Source organism: Somniosus microcephalus, chromosome 21 (assembly GCF_052327205.1).
Source record: "Somniosus microcephalus isolate GS21.2 chromosome 21, FLI_Smic_1.0, whole genome shotgun sequence".
NCBI lineage: Eukaryota > Metazoa > Chordata > Chondrichthyes > Squaliformes > Somniosidae > Somniosus > Somniosus microcephalus.
Window position 1 is genome coordinate 40,854,758 of NC_141007.1, and position 13,434 is coordinate 40,868,191.

The following is a 13,434-nucleotide window of genomic DNA, read 5'->3' on the forward strand; positions in this document are numbered from 1 at the left end:
AAGGTACTGCACCCTACCTTAAGTATGTGTGTGTGTGTGTGACTAGGGGAGGCACTGTACCTGGACAAAGTGTTCTACTGAAGGATTGTATGGTATATGTTTGCCCAGTGCTGCATGAAAAACTATCACAGCATTGTCAAATAAGTTAGTTTATTTTCTAGAAATTAACTGTTAACATTATGGCCTAATTAAACTGTTTGTCTAATGGCCCTGCTCCACCCTACCTCTGCTGCCTCATACGTCCAAGCTCTCGGGGTCCTCCTGTGCTTTCTCTCTTCTCTCTCCCCCCCCCCCCCCCACCACCGCTGCTGCTCAATTGGTCGCAGATCCTTCAGCCCTACTTTACGAAACTCCCTCCCTAAATCTATTCGCCTTACCACTCCTCATGCCTTTAAAACTACTCAAAACCTTTTTAACTGTGCCTGCAGACATTTCTCTTGTATCTTCTGTTGCTGCTTGGCATCGTACTTGTGATGTGTGGGATGTTTTTAACGTTAAAGGTGCTCCAAGAAAATGCAAGTTGCTGCATTGCTAATTTATTATTAAACATAAAATGGGTCAAGAACTTGCATCTTGGATTTGTCCAGAAACATGCCTGCTCGTTTTATTCTTAGTTTAAATCTGTTTCGACAAACTTGTACAATGCTTCAGCTGAAGGCCATGGTTTCCCCCCAATTACCATCAATCAGGTGCTGGTTAGAAAATTTAAGATATGGATCATTATTTTTTAAGCATATTATTTTTATTTTCAATAATCATATTTAAACATTATATAGACTACTTTTACATTACTTAGTCTGTTGTCTTTACTGTTCATTTTTAATTATTTGTCTGAAATGTTAAATTAGCCTGAGTCACAGTTCCTTATTTTCTATTCCTTTTTTTCAATTCACTGTGTGAGGTTCAATGTAATGCTGGCACGTGAGCCATATGATGGCAGACATGATTTGTGCAATATACTGTGTGCTAACATTTTGTTTGCCTGATCTCAACAAGCTAATACTATATAATTCAGTTGAGCATTAGTGAGGCAAGATTTGTTTCCATTTATGCTGTTTATAATGAGCTTTTGTCATCTACAAATTCCATAATTTCAGCAAACCACATACAATAACCAGAGGGCTTTGTGCATGTGACTGTATGGCCCACAATAAAAATATTTAGTTCTGAATTGCTTAGTTCCTGATTAACATATAGAACATTACTGAATAAGTTATTGGATGTGCCTGCTTACTTTCTTTGCAATTTTTCTGTGATAATCATGAAACCTGTGAGGAGGGGGTTTGAAGTAATCAGAACAAAGTATCATCGTTTTCTCCAAATACAAAATATGTATAATGTATTAAAAGAGGAGCAAAATGACAAAAATAAAACAATTAAAAAAGTTGTCAATTTCAATTGTCTACCTGTAAAGTTGATCCTCTGCCAAATGTTATTGTAACTCTGTGGTGTGGACAGCCTATAATATCATGTCAGGAGCCATTGGCCGGAACTTGCGGTGGGTAATAACAGCGCACGAACACCATTCGCTGTTATTTCCCCTTTGAAACTGCAAATTCAGGATGTAGTGCATGTGCATCCTAACGCAGAAATCCCGACGTTGCGGTCAGCCGTTCACTACTCAAACAGGCTGCGCTGTGGACCATAACCCTGGCCACCCTATAGTCGGCAATCTGTGAAACTGACGAAAACGTGGGCTTTTCCGCGGTAATATTGCTGTTAAATACCCCATTAAAAGTTAGGCCTTGGGGGTCTTCACAGTGTATCGGCTGGTAAACAAACGTTCTGGCCCTGAAAAAATGAATTTAAATTTTGTGGAGTGTCAAATTTCTCCATAATTATGAAAATTACAATTTTTAAGAAACTTAAAAATTATATATTTTTAAAAGTTTGTTTATATTTAATTCAGATTTACCTTTTTCCCCATGTGAGAGCCCCAATCTTTGTTTCGCTCTCTAACATTTTTTGAAAGTCTGAATAAAAGCAACTTCTTCACTGTCTGAGAGAATTCTGCATTGTGATTGTTTGCTTAGACAGCTTGTTGACATCACAGCAGCTCGCACTCGGAATTCCCCACTATTCTACACTGATATGACTTGCACGTCGGGAAAGGCAAACTTCTCGCCACAGATCCTAAGATCTTTGTGGGCAGCTTTCTTTGGGGCCAGTGGTGAACGCCTTTGCTTCGCCGCTGACTGCAAATTCCAGGCCAATATTTATGGTTAACTGTCCCCAATGATGTAATATCAAAGTATAGTTTTGCTGTAGAGTTTTGGCTCAGAATTTTTGCATGTCTGTACATTTTTTAGGTTTCTTTCTCCCTCAGAATGGTACATGGGATTGAAATGGGGAGGTGAGTGCCAACTAGGAGAGTATGATTCAGTATTAACTTTGATTATGTGTCATTGGGCTTGTGCTGGATAAGTTTTACGTGTTTGAGTCTTGTCAGACAAGTTAATAATAAATAGGTGCCAATACTTATTATTTTTTCCTGATAAATGAAACTCTTCAAATGAATCGCTTGTTAGAATGTCAAGAGGATGCAATCTGTAGCTGTTCATGAGTAACTAGCTGAAGGCAGCATTTGAACCTCTGGTGTCATTTATTGGCAGAAGAACAGAGACAGTGGTGTTGAGTTTGCCCTTCTGGCTTTTAATCTTTTTATTTGAGAGATTCAGGAGTTATTGGCCACCCTAGCTTCTCTTACATTTTGAAACTGGACTGTTGTCGTATGGATCATATGGTTAATAAAAGTTGCCACAGCTGTATTTGATGACTGGGAGGATGATTCCAGTTCATAGCAAGGAGATCTGGAGCCAAAGTAGATAGGATTGCACTACTCTCGGTGTGTGTGTGTGTGTGAAACCAGTAGACATAATTTCATCATTAGATATTACCTAAAAGCTTTGTCACATAAGACTAGAAACCTGAAAATTGCAGTATTTGTTGAATATTGTTGCTTATAGGTCACACCATTAATATTCCAGGTACCTGCTGGTGCCCCCTGGACTGTTGGACCACGCTGACAACCTATCTGTTTGTGCTAGGCAGGATGGAAATACGATGATTGAGAGAGACCTGAGTAAGCTCCCAAATTCATGGCTGGTGAATTAGTGCCAGTGTAAATTTGGAGCTGCCTCCTGGGTTTGGGATAACTTGGCAAGGAGCTCAATCAATTCTCTCCAGTTCACTGATTTGCTACTACTGTAATTTTAAGAAAAATGTGAAATGTTTACCTTTTTGGAGTTGTACAGTACACGCTTGTATAAAATTGAACTAAATCTAGTGTAGGTTTGTACGCTATTCAGCCTAACTGGGACAGTTCTATTTGTACATCCTTGGGCAGATGTAATAATAAGCCTGTACTAGAGTACTTGTTTTTTTGTAACTGAATTATTGGAGCTGCGATGAAGGCGTGACCTGCATTGTTGTTCTGCCTCATTGTGCTGAAAGACTCTTAAATGGGTAGTGCTGTCAAATTCCGTTTTTTCTCTATGTACTTGGAACATTTCAGACGTTTCTTCCCCCCCCCCCCCCCCCCCCCCCATGTTCTTTTTTCATTTCCCCCCAACCCCTCCTCTGAAAGCTCATGTTGGGGCGCTAGGCTTTAACAGCATTCAAGTACATTTCCTAAATGGAAATTCTTTGTGTGAGCCTTGTCCGTAAATGATGGCAGGCTCTAACTGTTGAGAATTAGCTTGTCCTTGTCTGACATCCACATACATTCACTTTCCAGCAGCAGTCACTGGATAGCAATGAGGAATGGGAATTCTGGCTCTGTTTCTGCTTCAAATTTGGAGATCTTAAAGCTAATTTTAGTAACTCTAACTTTGTTGTTGCTGCTGAGAACATCTAACTCCTAAACTAGGGATTAAATTTAGAGAACTTCCTGACTTGTATACCTCAGTTCCTGGTGCATTCTCCTCCTAAGTCATTAGGCAAGTCTTTTTGGTTTTTGTTTTAACTGAGATTCCTTTCAATAGTTCAGATTGCAGTAATCCAACTGTAAAATTTGACGGTTGGAGCAGAATAGGATTTAATTAAATGTTTTAACTCGATTGTTTCACTAACTCTATGGATCAAAACACCAGGAAGCAAAGGCAAAATATGAGTTAGTTTATACAAAGGCTTCTATGCAGCTGTCAACATTGTGTATATCCCTCTATCTGGAAGGGTTTAGTTATTGTACAGCTAATGCAGGTTGTGTGAAATGTGAAGAAAGTTCATGTGCACCTGCACAGTAAATACAGAAGAAAATATTCTCCCCTCTTATTCTCGAGGAGCTGATTCATTTCATGGGTCCTGATTAAACTGGTCTCTATTCTTCCTGCCTGAGCCCAGATAACGAGTGTCAGCGGGCTCTTCAATTGTGGGAAGAAATTGCTGCCAAGCACTTTCCAGAAGTGGTCACTTCTCAGAAGTGGTGATCCTGTCTGATTTCTCCTCCACTCCATATCCATGGGGAGTTGTGCCCAGGTATGGCCTAACTGCTATCCTTGCTGACATTACCCGACTTGGACACAAACTGGGAATTACATCAAAAATGTCCTGGTTTTATGGCTTGGTCCACACCAGGGTGTGGGTTTATCTAGGTACCCATCAGAAGTTTATTTATCCAGACTGCTGCCATTTGTGTAATCTCTCTTTAGGCAAGATCTATTTTGCATTGCGTTCAGAAAATTGTTTTTAGCCTTTATCTACTGTTAAAAATGAAGCAGCAGAAACTTTTTGTGACCTGTTGAACCTCTTGTTCAGTTTTCAGGAAACACGTGAGGAGCTGGAAGAATTCCAAGAGGGAAGCAGGGAGCTTGAAGCTGAGTTGGAGGCACAATTGGAGCAGGCAGAACACAGAAATAGAGATTTAGTATCTGACAACCAAAGACTAAAACTGGATTTGGAGGTATTAAAGGTAAGAATTCTGTAAGCCGAATTTCCCAACAGAATTACTATTCGGCTGGCTGTTAGATTATCATTCATGTATAAGCATTTAACATGAAGCTAGGTTACAATATTTGGGCACTCCATACAGAATGGTTCTAAAACATAAATAAGTAGCTTTTCAAGTCTACTTTTGAGAGTTGTGTGTTAGTTACCTAGAATCTTTTTATTCTTGGCTTTCCCTCTCGAGGATAGCTCACCATAGTCCACCATGTAAATTAAGGGAGACGCCTTGGTATAAAGCCCCCCAAGGATAGCTCAGTCCACTTAACAGATCAGTCCAAACTAATAATAACTTTTTAAAAAATTCTTGTCATTTATTTATTTTGTCTTTTTTTTAATTCTGTATACATTTCTTAAATACCTGCGCCCTTGGGTAACTTTATGGAATCGCCTCAAACGTATTGTGTGACTTGTTCCTTTTTGTTTCTCCCCAAATCAATGTATGCTGACGACACCCAGCTCTACCTCACTACTTCTTCTCTCGACCCCTCCACGGTCTCTAAATTGTCAGACTGCTTGTCCGACATATAGTTCTGGATGAGCAAAAATTTTCTCCAATTAAATATTGGGAAAATCAAAGTCATTGTTTTCGGTCCCTGCCACAAACTCCGTTCCCTAGCCACTGACTCCATCCCTCTCCCTAACACCTGTCTGAGGCTGAACCACACTGTTCGCAACCTTGGTGTCATATTTGATCCTGAAATGAGCTTCTGACCACATCCGCAGCATAACAAAGATCGCCTACTTCCACCTCTAACATCGCCCGTCTCCGTCCTTGCCTCAGCTCATCCGCTGCTAAAACCCTCATCCATGCCTTTGTTATCTCTAGACTTGACTATTCCAATGCACTCCTGGCTGGCCTTCCACATTCCACCCTACGTAAACTTGAGGTCATCGAACACTCGGCTGCCCGTGTCCTGACTCGCACCAAGTTCCGTTTGCCCATCACCCCTGTGCTCGCTCACCTACATTGGCTCCCAGTTAAGCAGCGCCTCGATTTCAAAATTCTCATCCTTGTTCTCAAATCCCTCCATGGCCTCGCCCCTTCCTATCTCTGTAATCTCCTTCAGCCTCACAACCCCCCGAGATATCTGCGCTCCTCTAATTCTGCCCTCTTGAGGATCCCTGATTATAATCGCTCAACCTTTGGTGGCCGTGCCTTCTGTTGCCAGGAATTCCCTGTCTGCCTCGCTACCTCTCTTTCCTCCTTTAAGACGCTCCTTAAAACCTACCTCTTTGACCAAGCTTTTGGTCACCTGCGCTGTGTGGATTGGTGTCAAATTTTTTGTCTTAAAATACTCCTGTGCAGCGCCTTAGGACGTTTTATTATGTTAAAGATGCTATATAAATACAAGTTGTTGTTGTTGTTTACTACTTGCCAGCATCAATAGAGTTTGGACTAGTGAAAATCAAAAATATATCTTTAAACAATAATTTTGGATCAGTCTTCATGGTAGAAGACACTAAAAACATTCTAATAATAATAGATAATCAAGGGGCTATAGGGAGGGAGGAACTTAAAACAACCTCTATCACTGGAGGAAAAAGTGGGAGTACCTTCACCACATGGACTGCAGCAGTTCAAGAAGGCGGCTCACCAGCACCTTCTCAAGGGCAACTAGGGAGGGGCAATAAATGCTGGGCCCAGATCCCATAAGCGAAAAGAAAAAAAAAAGTACTAGGCAAACTAATGGGGCTAAAGGCAAACAAGTCCCCTGGACCTGATGGCCTGCATCCTAGGGTCTTAAAAGAAGTGGCTGCAGAGATAGTTGATGCGTTGGTTGTAATCTACCAAAATTCCCTGGATTCTGGATTGGAAAACCGCAAATGTAACGCCACTATTCAAGAAAGGAGGGAGATAGAAAGCAGGAAACTATAGGCCAGTTAGCCTAACATCTGTCATTGGGAAAATGCTGGAATCCATTATTAAGGAGGTAATAGCAGGACATTTAGAAAATCATAAGACAATCAAACAGAGTCACCATGGTTTTATGAAAGGGAAATCGTGTTTGACAAATTTGCTAGAGTTCTTTGAGGATGTAACAAACAGGGTGGATAAAAGGGAACCAGTCGTAGTGTATTTGGATTTCCAGAAGGCATTCGATAAGGTGCCACATAGGTTACTGCACAAGATAAGAGCTCACTGGGTTGGGGGTAATATTTTGGCAAGGATAGGGGATTAACTAACTAACAGAAAATAGAGAGTCGGGATAAATGGGTCATTTTCCGTTTGGCAATCAGTAACTAGTGGGGTGCCACAGGGATCAGTGCTGGGGCCTCAACTATTTACAATCTATAATGACTTGGATGAAAGGACCGAGTGTACTGTAGCCAAATTTGCTGAATATACAAAGAAAGGTGGGTTAGCAAGTTGTGAGGAGGACACAGCCTGCAAAGGGATATAGATAGGTTAAGTGAGTGGGCAAAAATTTGGCAGATGGAGTATAATGTGGGAAAATGTGAGGTTATCCACTTTGGAAGGAAGAATGAAAAAGCAAATTATTATTTAAATGGAGTGAGACTACAAAATGCTGCGGTACAAAGGGATCTGGGGGTCCTCGTACATGAAACACAAAAAGTTAGCATGTAGGCACAGCAAGTAATTAGGAAGGCTAATGGAATGTTGACCTTTATTGCAAGGGGTATGGAGTATAAAAGTAGGGAAGTTTTGATGCAACTTTACAGGGCACTGGTGAGACCGCACCTGGAGTACTGCGTACAGTTTTGGTCTCCATATTTAAGGAAGGATTTACTTGCATTGGAGGCAGTGCAGAGAAGGTTCACAAGGTTGATTCCAGGGGTGGAGGGGTTAACGTATGATGAAAGGTTGGAGTTTAGAAGAATGAGAGGTGATCTTATTGAAACATATAAGATTCTGAGGGGGATTGACAGGGTGGATGCTGAGAGGATGTTTCCCCCTGTGGGGGGGAATCTAGAACTAGGGGGCATAGTTTCAGAATAAGGGGTCGCCCATTTAAGACGGAGATGAGGAGGAATTTCTTCTTTGAGAGTCGTGAATCTTTGGAATTGCGGAGGCGGAGTCATTGAATATATTCAAGGCGGAGATTGACAAACGTTTGAACTACAAGGGAGTCCAGGGGTATGGGGAGAGAGCGGGAAAGTGGTGTTGAGGCCAAGATTGGATTAGCCATGATCTTATTGAATGGCGGAGCAGGCTCGAGGGGCCGATTGGCCTACTCCTGCTCCTGTTTCTTATGCTCTTATGTCATTATCTCTACAGAAGTTGGATGATTTTTGTTTAGGTGTACCATTAATGACATGAGAACCAAGTGTCTGCTGTCAGTGTTATTCAAAGTATTGTACTTCGTCTCCCAATTGACATTCTCACTGTGACCTATGCCATTTTTTTTGTTGAATGAATTGACAAAATTCCCGTTACCAGATCTTTTCAATTAGAAGTTTAATTTTCTAATATTTAATTATAGTCCCAGTAATGAATCAGAATGTCATTTCAGTTAAATGATTAAGTAATAGCATTACCAGTAATGTATGCAGTGGGCCTTGCGCATGGTGCACAAAATGATTCTCCTGTTTTTCAGTCTTCCCTTTTATTAGTTTCTGTACTTTGAAACCACCAGGTGCATTGAAATTCCCCTGTTCTCTTCCCCACCAAAAGGTATTTTTGGGGCATTTCCTTTCACCTTTTGTTAACCTCAAATTGGGCTCTTATTCTCCTGCTGCGTCATGTAGTTCTACCAAGTTTTACCTAATCTTATGGTGGAGAATGCTGGTATTCGAGCTGTGGTTGCTCACTGCTTCCTGCACAGTCATGCTGCTTGCTTGACCACACTCCTTATTGGATATCTTGTATCCATTCTACCACTGTCCCTTTAATCCCACGGGCTTTTATTTTGCTAACAATTCATTTCAGTTTTGTTGAGTTTTGCTCTGAGGTGAAGGATGTCATTAATAGAGAGTTATTACTACTGCACTGGAATAAGATTTCTACAGGCCATCCACATAGCCTGTCCTGAGACTGCCAATGTACTGGCAGTTGTGTGCTGTCGATGTGTACCACTAAGAATAGGGTTGAGACCAAACTTATTTCATTTTGAATTCTTGCAGCCAGAAAAGAGAGGAGACATTTACCCTCAAGTCTGGGCTGGATCTGAATTCTGGTCCCAGAAGTGAAAAGCCTATGTTCTAACCCACTGCCACCCAGTCTTCTGTTCAGTGAATGGTAATGTACAGTAGTAGATCTGCATATTCAATTGTGTAATTAGCTACTCATTGCAATGAACTAGTTTGATCATTTAGAGTTTGAACTTGCTTGAATGCTGACCAAGATAATTAATTTTGGAGAGATTTCTGGCATTAGTCAATGTTTTGCAATTGAAACCACTTGGCTTAGATGGCTTAGGACCTTGTTCATTATTCGATCGTGAATATTGTAACTTTATGGAATTCAATTAATGATGCACAGACAGGACTTTATTTAAATTGTCTTGCACAGGACAGATGTGGGGAGATAAAGTAACATTCTCATGGAAATTACATACCGTGGGATCAAAAATGGGGTCTGGATTTAAAGAAAATCAAAATATGAATAATTCAAATACTGGGATTTTATTTCTTTTTTTACCATTTACTCTTAGGAAAAACTTGAGCAACAGCATGCACAGAGCTATAAGCAGATATCTATGCTTGAAGATGACTTGGGTCAAACGAGAGGTATCAAAGATCAACTGCATAAATATGTAAGAGAATTGGAGCAGGCAAATGATGATTTAGAAAGAGCCAAAAGGTAAGAACTTCGTTTCCTATGGCATTATTTTACACAAAGAAACTTACTTCATTTATTTAGTTTTGATCATTTGATTATGGTACTATATGAAACTGCATTGAAGTCCAGTCTATGATCTCACATCTGCACCAGGACAACTATTTTTGAGGATTACAAGAGCATTGTTGTGTTATGCTCTAGAAATAATACAAAACAATTGCATTTTACTTGGTTGCAAGAAAAAATGTTGGCCAGAAATTGCTGCAATGGCGCATGTTGCAGTGAGCGACACTAATTGGACTTTTACCTCACTGTTCAGATCGCACACAAATTGCTGGAATGTCGAAGTGATAATGTCAGTATCGCACCTGGAACCTCATGAACATCCTGCCCAATGGTTTACCTCCTTAAGCAATGAAAGAAAAGGATAGGGAAAGAAACAAAGTGAACAACGGAGAAGGAAATAGGGTGAATTAGAGTCAAATTAGATACAGAAAAAGAAATAGAGGGGAAAAAAATTAAAAGAACAAGCAGGAAAAAAAAAGGACATTGTATCTCAAGTTGTGTTTGGGAATTGTTGTACTGGTCCTTGAGAAGTTAATGAGTGAATGGCAGGGTAGATGTGCGAAATGTACAAAGTTGACTCATGAAGTATAGAGCCAGCGGCCCCATCCATTGTGATCAGGAACAGTGAAACTGCTTTCATAGGAACATAAGAATTGTTAGATGAAAAAAGACTACAGTCCAACTATTTTGCCTTCTGCCATCCTGGTAGTTGTATAATACAATGATAATGGAGTTGTTGACTAATCATAACAATCCATCGGGCAGCTAGTCTACAACAGACCCAAAAATGACATGAGGAAAGCCCCAGTGGTGGAGAGCTTTGGGAATTGTAGGTCCAAAGCCACTTTTTCCCCTCCCAAGCATGCCACACTTACCACGTCATGTCTCCGATTACTCATCTACTGTATCACAAAATTATTTTCTGAAAGAAATCTATCTAATTTTCATTTGCGTGTTGAAAGAGCTTTGTGTTCTGAAAATTATTGCCTTCTGACACTAACAGTATTTCTGTGCTAGTCTTGCATCCACGCTCCTGTCAAGACAGATAACGAGTTTAAAAAACCTATAGGAACAATTCACTACCTGCTTGAGTGAGACTCCACAGTTTCATTGTTCCTTTTCTGGGCCTCCAAGGTTGAGTGGCATGTCAAGACCATAATTCACATCATTAACCAAGGTCCTTACAACATGAAATACCAGCCCTAAATGATTGCGATGAGATTAATTCACATTAATGGTATAACTCCAGCAGATGCAGAAAATTACTGGATTTTTTTATGAACTAATAATTGCAAGCGTGCTCATTCTTCACTATTTTTCCAGAAATTTCTGGCCCTTTAATTTATTTCTGTGCTCTTGTTCTCATTGTGTTCTGCAATATTTAGTATAGATTTCTACAAATACAAATGATTGACAATTGCCACCTCTGTTTCAAAGAAGTATTCCATCTGTCCTCAAAAGATCAATGTTATTCTTGTGGTTCTATCTGTTGCTGTATAATTTTGACAGAGTAATGTTTGGGTGACTTCTCTGTCCTACTTGGGATAAGGTTGTTTTCTAACAATTTATATATTTGACTGGAGAAAATAATCCTTTAGATGAGCTATACATTGAGGCATATGTTCTTTTGAACTAAAGGATTCACTAAAGTCATTAACCACAGTATATTTAAACAATAAAAATTGGGAGAAAAACTCTGCAAAGTATAAAAGTCCAGCTGCTTGGGTCATGGCATTGTCAGGAAGAGATTAGGTTGATAAAATAGATTTTATTGTTGGTTAAAACTGTTAAATAACAAGTACGAGGAGCTCACAAACGTCTTTTCCAGTAAGATTGAGACTATCCGCTTAGCTGCCTTTGCCACAACCCTCCCTTTCCCTTGCCCACCAAGCTAAGCTTTCCCCAAGCCCTAGCTCTGAACTCACATCTTTCTCTTCCTTTCTATCTCTCCTCCTGGCCTCTCCAAGCTCATCTTGTCCAGGAGACCCATCTCCTGAGCTCTCCACTCTATTCCCACTATCAATTCAATTCAATTCAATTCGCTTTATTGGCATGACAAGGTACATCTTATGTTGCCAAAGCATCGAAAAACATTCATGGTTGAACACAAAAATACAGATCTATCCATACAGTGTATAAACAGATATATCCCTGAGTGTATAAATATACATTCATATAATTTGTATATACTCTTTTCTTATATTTAGTGGTTGTCCCTCTGTTTATGGCAAGCTGTAACACAGTGTGCCGCTAAGGTTACACAATTTCTCTCTTCCCCTAGTAGGTATGGGAGTTTTAGGTCGTCATTCAAATTTCTGAATTCTGGGCATATTTTTGTGAATTTTGGGTAGAAATTCTCCCTTATGCCCTGATATTTTCTACAAGCTGTGAGGAAGTGCATCTCTGTCTCCACCACTCCGAGTGCAGTGAGAGAATATCCTGTCCTCTCTTGGTAGCCGGGTCTGCCTGTGTCTACCTTTTTCGATCGCCAGGCTATGTCCACTAAACTGCTGGTCCTCTAACTTCCCTTCCTGGCATCCATACGAGCTGATATTTTAAACAGTTTCCACTCCTCATGTACAGTCCCCTTCCCTTTCAAATCTACTGACCTCGCACCCCTCCTTTGGAAAAAAACACCCTTGATCCCTCTGTCTTTGCAAACTACCACCCTATCTCCAATCTCCCATTCCCCTCCAAAGTTCTTGAACGCACTGTCTCCTCTTAAATCTGAGCCCATCTTTCCTGCAACTCCCATGTTTGAACCTCTCCAATCAGGTTTCCACCCCTATCACAGCACTGAAATGGCCCTAATCAAAGTCATAAATTTCATCCTCTGTCCCTCCTCATCCTTCTCTACCTCTCTGCAGCCATTGACACGGTTGACCACACCATTCTCCTCCAAAGCCTCTCCTCCGATGTCCAGCTGAGTCGGACTGCCCTTTCCTGGTTTTACTTTTACCTGTTTGGTCATAGCCAGAGAATCTCCTGCAGTGGCTTCTCTTCCCACCCCTGCACCGTTACCTCTGGATTCACCCAAGGATCTACCCTTGGCCCTCTTCTATTTCTCATCTACATGCTGCCCCTTAGCGACATGGGGTCAGGTTCCACATGTGCACTGATGGCACCCAACTCTCCCTCACCACCAACTCGCTCTACCCCTCCACTGCTTCTGTGTTGTCAGACTGCTTGTCTGACATCCAGTCCTGGATGAGCCATAATTTCCTCCAATGAGACATTAGGAATACCAAAGCCATTGTCTTCGGCCCTCACCATAAACTCCGCCCCCTCCTTGTTTACTGTCTCAGGCTGAGCCAGACTGTTCGCATCTTCGGCACCTTATTTGACCCTGAGCTGAGCATCCGGTCCCATATTCTCGTTATCACAAAAAATACCTACTTCCACCTCCACAACAGCGCCTGTCTCTGCCCTTGCCTCAGCTTATCTGCTGCTGAAACCCTTATCCAGGCTTTTGTTACCTCCAGACTCGACTATTCCAATGCTCTCCTGGCCGGCCTCCCATCTTCCACCCTCCAAAACCTGAGCTCATCCAAAACTCTGCTGCCTGTATCCTAACTCTGCTGCCTGTATCCTAACTCTGCTGCCTGTATCCTAACTCTGCTGCCTGTATCCATAACTCTGCTGCCTGTATCCATAACTCTGCTGCCTGTATCCATAACTCTGCT

General features: G+C 41.1%; 1 protein-coding gene across 11 annotated transcripts in view; it reads left to right on the plus strand.

Annotated features, from left to right (window-relative positions):
• The window catches only part of ndel1b (nudE neurodevelopment protein 1-like 1b), a 45,862-nt gene that overhangs the window by 16,826 nt on the left and 15,602 nt on the right, over nt 1-13,434 (plus strand). For 10 of the 11 annotated variants that reach the window (XR_015073074.1, XM_085963459.1, XM_085963460.1 and 7 more), the window contains 2 exons: nt 4,756-4,909; nt 9,558-9,706. Coding sequence is in view for 10 of the 11 variants with exons in the window: in XM_085963459.1 (XP_085819585.1) it covers nt 4,756-4,909; nt 9,558-9,706 (303 nt within the window). In the remaining variant the exon portion in view is untranslated. Of the gene's footprint in view, nt 1-4,755; nt 4,910-9,027; nt 9,143-9,557; nt 9,707-13,434 lie in introns of those variants that run through there. The other variant, XM_085963469.1, reaches the window with a different exon arrangement.